This window comes from Capsicum annuum, chromosome 1 (assembly GCF_002878395.1).
Source record: "Capsicum annuum cultivar UCD-10X-F1 chromosome 1, UCD10Xv1.1, whole genome shotgun sequence".
NCBI classification, from domain to species: Eukaryota; Viridiplantae; Streptophyta; class Magnoliopsida; order Solanales; family Solanaceae; genus Capsicum; species Capsicum annuum.
Genome location: NC_061111.1, coordinates 232,908,615 through 232,916,624, shown reverse-complemented (window position 1 = coordinate 232,916,624; position 8,010 = coordinate 232,908,615). Strand labels below are relative to the sequence as shown.

The 8,010-nt window shown below is 34.7% G+C and overlaps 1 protein-coding gene across 1 annotated transcript; it reads right to left on the bottom strand.

Annotated features, from left to right (window-relative positions):
• Positions 1 to 1,130: 1,130 nt before the first annotated feature.
• Positions 1,131 to 6,537, bottom strand: LOC107841815. Its single transcript, XM_016685663.2, has 4 exons — positions 6,145 to 6,537; positions 4,666 to 4,879; positions 3,627 to 3,815; positions 1,131 to 1,542 (listed from the first exon to the last, which is right to left on the bottom strand). The coding sequence occupies exons 1-4, from the start codon at positions 6,201 to 6,203 to the stop codon at positions 1,459 to 1,461; spliced, it is 546 nt and encodes a 181-aa protein (XP_016541149.1). The 5' UTR covers positions 6,204 to 6,537; the 3' UTR covers positions 1,131 to 1,458.
• Between the last annotated feature and the right edge of the window lie 1,473 nt (positions 6,538 to 8,010).

Genomic DNA, 8,010 nt, shown 5'->3' with positions numbered 1-8,010 from the left:
CGTGTTAGTGTAGCCTCAATGTCCATAAGTTAACCTGTTAGTTTGTTGTCTGTGTGATTTACTATTTCTCCTTTTTTATAATGCTAAAAAATGGAAGATGAGGTTTCTGACACGTGTTTGTTGAGTTAGTTGTGTGAGTGCAGTGACCAAATCCCTGTACGCAAGAGGAACATGCCATTTGAAAATGTGTGAGTAGTTGGTATATGACTCAGGGGGGATTTCTCGTAGGTATGAGTGATTGGGGGAAGGATCTAGTGACTGGTTGAAACTGGGTTTGTCATTATCAAAAAAAGAAAAATTGTTAAAGTCCATAGTTTTAATGATTGACAAACCATTGTTGGGGCCTGGTCCCCATGGAGTCATGCACAGTACCTCTAAGACTACTCAGGGACCAAGTTCATAGGCTCTATGTCTTTTATAGCAAGTTAGAATTACAACTAAAAATAGTATCGAGTGACAGAGAGTTAGGGAAACAAGGTGGCAGAGCCGCAACACCTTTTTACCTCAACCAATCAAGAGTGTCCTAGGTTTTCTTATCCCATATATATACATGTTGCAATAAGAAAACCCAAGCTCTCATATGCAAAAAACATTCAATCTATCTTGATGAAAACCACTCCAAGCGAAGCCTCATCTGCAACAGAGACCTGCTCAATCGTTATTTGTTGTCTTATGCTCATGTTGTGCTTAAGTCTTTGTTCAATGATTTGTAAACACTCAACCTACTCCTCTAGTGAAGATATTGTAGGTTTTTCATTGTTTGTTCCATTCTCATGATTGAGTCAACTAGGGTGGGTTGACACTTGAAGCTAGAGTTAACCAGTAGTTGAATCAACTAGAGTTAGTTATTTCATGTGTTAGCAATCGAGTTATTGTAAGTTGAATAGGATTAAGTGGTTAATCCTTGAAATGCAGAGTCTGTATTCAAGTTGCTTGAAGATAGTTAAGTGGTTGGAAATCCTACAAGCTAGGTCATGATTTTACTCCCTTGAGCAAGGAGTTTTCACGTAAATATTATGCGTGTATCTTCCTTACACTGTACCTTCTATTTACTCTTATTTATTACTGCATACGTGGTTAGGGACCACGTCCCAAACCTGGCGGGCAACTAGTACATTCTTTCAAGAGGCTTCGGAGACCAATATTTACTGGCATATGGTTCAAAGGAAATGTTCAGTATGTTGACCAAAGTTTACATTTCCAATAATGTAAAAGAGAACTATCACAACAATGGAGTATGTTACTATACGTTAAGATCTTCGAAGTTCTAAAATGTTGCACAGTACACTCAGGTAGCAATAAGCTTAGCATTGCTGTACGGTAAGAAAAACAGCATTTCTCCACTTCCGGTAATAGAAAGATGGTATGTTGAAATGACCAGCTGACGTTGAGGAGCCTTTCCGATACATAAGAAGCAGATCTAATTGTAACTGCTGACCAATATTATCAACTCAAAAGCTAGTTAGATCCTCGTTTAGCACATTCTTCAGCTCGTGTTAGTGCATCGGTTATAACATCTATTGTCCAATCCTTGACATCTTCCTGCATATAAGCAATCAAACGAAACAACAGTCATTCAAATTTTGTCATGCAGCTGAACCAGGAGGAATATTGAGGGAAATAATTAGAGGTATCAGAAGAAGAAAAGTTTAATGGTACACAATTGTGGGGGTGGGGGTGGGGGGGTTCAAGACACAATAAGTAAATAAAAACGTATTTTCTCTTTTCTCTAAAAGCATAAGCTTTTTGATAAGAGTGGTCATAAACTTTAACAAATAAAAGAGGTACGATCAAAAAGCCCCAAGTCAATACCCATGATCCGCAAGTGAAAGACCAAGAGACAAAGTTAACACGATCACCTAATGGAATAATAAAAACTATTACTCATGGACTACTTAAGTGTGTCTAATGGAAAAAGTAACCATAATCATAAAAGTAAACCACCCGACCGCCTAAATCACCAGATTTCATTTTCTTAAAACTATAACTTAGATAATAGGTCTGCACCTACTGAAAAGGAAAATAAATGGCTTATATTTCTTGTAAAATACCCAAAAAATCATGGGAAAAGATTAGTTTTGACTGCCAGAAGCTCGTCACTGTAGTTACAGAATAGTGGACAAAACACTAGTGCCGCCAGAATAACTTCTGTAGGAAATAAATGCAGGTAACGGCAGGAATGATCACCAAAAAGGTGTGTCCAAAAAAGTCAGTGGAAACATGTGAGGCGTCCCTAAAAAGGTTTGCAGAAAATGCTCAATGTCACATAACGGGAACGGGAGCTTAGTGCAATAGATCCTTGTGGTCGGGCCCTTCCCCTGACCCTACGCATAGTGAGAGCTTAGTGCACCAGGTTACTCAATTCCACATAACAATCACCAGGAATAGGTGTGGTGCCATACCAGGAAAGATCATAAAAGATTCTGATAGCATGTAAGAAACTAAAAGGAGAGAAAAGATGTACTAATTACTTCATGATAATTAATACAACACACATTTACTTTAGGCGAAAACAATCAACATCTTGTATCTAACCCATGTTGCGTACTAGAATATCAATAGTATAGAAACTTAACTAGCTATCTAACACCTTCACTTTGCACGAAGGTTGACATGCATAGTTCGAGACCAACAAGGAACCAATATAACCATAATGATAAACTCTAGACACTACAACACCATTATGGTCATTATGGTGAATATGATAGTGATACAAGAGTGAATATGTATCAAGAGAATCAAGTTATCACAAGAACAACAAGGTTCTAGTGAATCGAAATAGGCCACACACGGCTTCACTAGTCTCCAAGATTTCGTTTAGACCAAGAGAAAGAAGTTGACAACAAGAACAACAAGTTCAACAATGCTAGTGAATCGAAAAGAGCCCCACACGGCTTCACTAGTCTTCAAAGTTCAACAATAATACAATGATATCAAGAGAGATGGATAGATAGTTTGACATACAATATTCAAGAATCTAAGAATCCTAACAACATGTAAGGACCCTAAGATTAATGAATGTTAACACCAAACTCTTACTTGGACCAAGAGGAACTCATGAACCTCAAGACCTAAGTTTCTAGCCAAGATACAACCCAAGTGTCACACCACTTGTGAGTTTCGGTTTTGGACCTCTCAAAGGAAGAGAGAAGTTCAAAAAAATATTACAAGTCTTGTTTCTCAAAATATCATGAATGAACTAACTCCAAATAACCCTAATACTATCTATTTATATTACACCACAAAGTGAGAGAACAATGACCATCCTACCCTTGCCAAGGGGTGGCCTTGGAGTGTAAGTTTATTACACTTCAAGGCTCCTCTTCACACTTAAAAACATTTAAACCATTGGATGGCTCAAGTACCAACTCACACACGGCCATTTGCATGAACATAGATTGGAGTTTTTGTAACTCCCAAGCTTGGCTACGTGTGAATGGTCGTGAACTTGTTGGACAGCTTGGTACACCCGTATCAGATAGTTTGGTAAAAAGCATTCCCAGTAGTAGACTGGAAGTCTTATAACTATAGGAAGCTTTCTGACCCACTTTGTTTGTTCTCTAGAATGTCAGCAGGAAAAATACCTAACACCAGATGAATGAAAGTTAAAGAAGTAAAGCATTTACCATCTTCAGAGGTTCCCCTGTCCTTAGCCTTGCATTTGGACGTGCTAGTTTAGATTCAAATGGAGTCCTTGGCCGCACTTCCTGAACTGATTCCCATTCCTCGCGGGTCAGCATCCTAACTGTCCCTTGACCAGCAGGCGCATTCTTTATTTTTCGCTCAATTGTATCTTGAGACTTCGAATCATCATACTGCACACAGACACAACTGTAGCTTATAAGTTACTCAGCTGATTTGGATTGTAAAACATACAAGCAAGTTCACTACACCAAATAATTGAAAATATGTTAGTGCTTACTGCAAGTTCCACACATCCCCACTTGTAGAATAAAATTTAAAAAATACCCACGATGGAGACTTTGAGGTTGGTGGATTCAGTTAGCTAAAATTCCATCAAACTCCTCAATCAATATCATCAAAACTCGACGTAAGTTCATTTTACATTGTAAGGAATATAGATAGAAATAAGCAGCATTTATTCAAACAAAGAAAACCAAAGGTATTCTACAGTATAAAAGCAGTTCTACTATTGAGATTTGGTTTCTTTGGTATGTTACAGTAGAAAAGAAGTTCTCATGTTCAGATTGTGAATATCAATGAAATGATCTCAAGGTATTACGCATACCACTCCAACTATAAAGCAAAATTAAACATTTTCAAGTATCACTATCCCCAAGCTTCTTTTCTACTCCCTATTACAATCTGTAAGAATCACAACAACACCCAGTGTAGTCCCACAAAGGGTGGGGCTCTGGGAATGGTAGAGTGTAGGCAGATCTTAGTAACTTAACCCCTACCATAGAGGTAGAGAGATTGTTTCAGATAAATCCTTGGCTCAAGGAAAAACAGTCCAAAGGAGTAAAAACAACATATAGTACCAGCAGAACAGAAACTACAATAAAACAATATAATAATCAAGGAACAATGAATCAACAAATAGTAACAGAAATCGAAGGACAAAGAGAAACTAGAGGAGCAATAATATGACTACTAATATGAAGGGACAACAAGACAATGCATTGCAATTTCATCATATATTACCATCATAAGGAGTTTAGCGAAAAGGGCGGTGCCAACGACAGTGAGTATCATGGGCATAGTAGCAGTATCAAGAAATGATCTTGAATCTGGAACCTGTACAAACAACTCATTCTTCTGAGGATCCTTTCGTTTCTTCTTCTGCTTCAATTCTGCAATTTTCTTCTTCAATGTCTTGCTAGGGCCGCCATACTCACGAGACAACGTCTCAACTTGTCTACAATATTTGTGAATACCCAACTTCACTATCAATTACTCAAATCAATTCATCTAAATTTTCGTAGAATTTCTTCAACAGTAATTAGAGCGGAAATCACTGATATTCCTTTGTGTTGTGGGAAGTTTTAACAAAGTATTCTGTGGGTAAATTTGGACTAGAAACATCACAAACAGATAAGTTTCTCGGTTCTTTATAGAGAGAAAAAGTGTGTGAAGTAAAGGTAGAGAAATGTACACAGGAAACCAAACAAAAAATTTATTTAGCTATATCTTTTATATAGTTGATTAATATCCTGCCTATATTCATAATAAATTTAACAATAACATTCTATCTTCTTACAAAGTTCGCTTATATGTCACTTTGAGCTACCCTTTGGATGGGTTAAATGAGCTGCACCTAAATTAACCTACAAATGAATATATAGTCCTAAACCAACACTGATACTTTCTTCTCATGGATGTGAAATAATTGAAAGAACTAACGGAAAATATATAATTTTTCTTTATGTTTTACTTGAGTTGAGGGTTTATCAGAAACAATCTTTCTACCTTCACAAGGTAGGTGTAAGATTTGCATACGCATCACGCTCCCCAAACCTCACTTGTAGGATTACACTAGGTATGTTATTGTATATGATTATTGTTTTCCTTTTCTTATTCTTTTCATTTCCCTCCTTAGCAAATAAAATGAGCACTTTATCCCTATTAGTAGAAGCAATTTATCATCTCCTCATCACATGTCCAAACCATCTCAACCTCGCTTCCCGCATCTTGTCTTCTACCAAAGTCATTTCCCACCTTATCTTCGGATATCCTCATTTTTAATCATATAGCTCCTAGTATACCCACGCTTCCATCGCAACATCCTCATCTCCATCACTTCCATCTTCCGAATCTGAGAGTTCTTGTGGGAATATATATTTTGTTGTTGTTGAATTGTTAGTCTACCATTACTTATGTACTTTTCCTCTTTTATCTTCCTAGCTCATTGCTAAATCTTTATACAATGAATAATATCATTTGACTAGTCAGTTTACATCTAAACTTCCGATAAACTCAGAACTGTTCAAAACTCTCAGTTAATTTATGTTCATGGATTAATTAAGCATATGATTTAATCTCAATGCCAACACATATAGGGGCAAATAATCAAACAGGTGATAGGCAATAATGTATTCTTCAATCATTTTGGGGGTATAATTATGTTAAATTTCATTGTGAGAAGAAAGATATATGTAGTGATTAAGCAGCATATGCATGTACCTGTAGAATGGAGAAGTTAAAGAAAAACGAGGAAGCAACAACGATGAGCTTTTCAACATTGCTCAAGCTTTGGGAGCTGTTAATGGGTGTCTTCTTCTTGTGCTTCAGCCTTCCAGGTTCACACAGCCCAAAAACCAGCCAATGATTTAGAGCCCAAATCCAGTTTCATGCTTTGGGAGTTTGGGTTTACAATTTGGCAAACAACATAGATCCCGCCCGATAGAAGTTTAATTATCGAAAATTTACATTTTGTATAATTATTAAAAATTTAAATTTTAGGTATGTTGAGATATATAATTAGTTTTTGATATATTTAATGAAGATATATTTTTTTTGTAAAGATATATTATTAGCTTTTGATATATTTTTTTTTTATTTTGGATCAGTCGAGATACATAATATATTCAATGAAGATATATTTAAAGATACATAATTAGCTTTCAATATATTTTTTTGATTTTAAGTCTGTCGAGATACATAATTAGCTCTATATATCCATTGATAATGTATAATTAGTTGAGATTTTTGTAATTATTTTGTAAAGGTAAAAATTTGTATAAATATGGTAAGTTAAAGTGTATGTTTATGTTATTTTTCATTAAAATTCTGTCTTGGATTTTTTCGATAACCCAATAATATGACTCTACTTCAAAAAATTACGTGACACAATAAATTAAGGTTTTACTTTTATAGTACTAGTGTTAAGGAAATTACTTGATATAGTGATAGTTTGAGGTTTTGTAACAAATATGCCCGGATGTAGTTAGACAAAGATATTATATACATATATGTGTGTACACGCGCATGAATATGTTTATTATACGTGTGGATATAATACGTTTCACTATAAAGATATTTGTATATGCATTATTACGTATATAATGCGCTTGAATATTATGTACTCTCCATTTCACTATTATTAAGTTGATTGATACAATGTATTGGATTTAGAGCCGAATCCAATTTTAGATGCTCTGGCCTCGGGGTGTTTTGGGTTATGAATTTTGTCTTTTTTTTTTTTTTTTGATGACCCAATAATATGATTCTGCTATTTGGTCGAAGTGCGTTAATAACAGTTTCTTGATCTTCTTTTTTCTTTATGTGAAAAGCAAACATATAAACTTAATTATAACCCCATGAAATCAGCGCTTGATTGGAAAAGAGTTATTTCGAATAGTTAATTTGAGATTATCTTTCTCAAAATTAGTTATCTCATCAATTATATGAGATGACTTATTTATTACTAAGGTATAAATGATGGGATAAACAATCTCGGTAATAACTTATTCTCCAATCAAACATGGGATAAAATAATTCTTCATTTTATTTCGAAGCTATTTATTCCTTATATCTCACATCAAACGACCCTGTAATTCTCCCTTTCTTTAATTAAATGTCTCATATTTGATAGGAGAGAGTTTTACCCTCTCACTAAGGGGTCGTTTGGTTGGGAATGTAGTTATGATGGGATTAGTTATGTTGGGATAAGTTATGATGGAATACGTTATACTGGAATTAGTTATACTGAGATTATTTTTTGTTGAGTATTTGGTTTGTTGTATTCAAAGTAATATGCATGGTATAATTTCTAAGAATAAATTAATTGATTACCAAAATACCCTCCATCTTATTTAACTATTTTTTTATATATATTTCTTTTCAAGCTTTAAATATTTATTCTTAAAAATAAAACTTTAATCTTATTTAGCTTAATTTTTGTGTGTGTGCATTTTCATGATTATATCATGTGTATTTTAAAAATAAAACTTTCATCTTATTTAACTTTAATTTTTTCGTGTGTGCCTTCCCATGATTATACCGTGTGTGTTTAAAAAAAAAAATCTTACTACATAAACTTCCAACTTA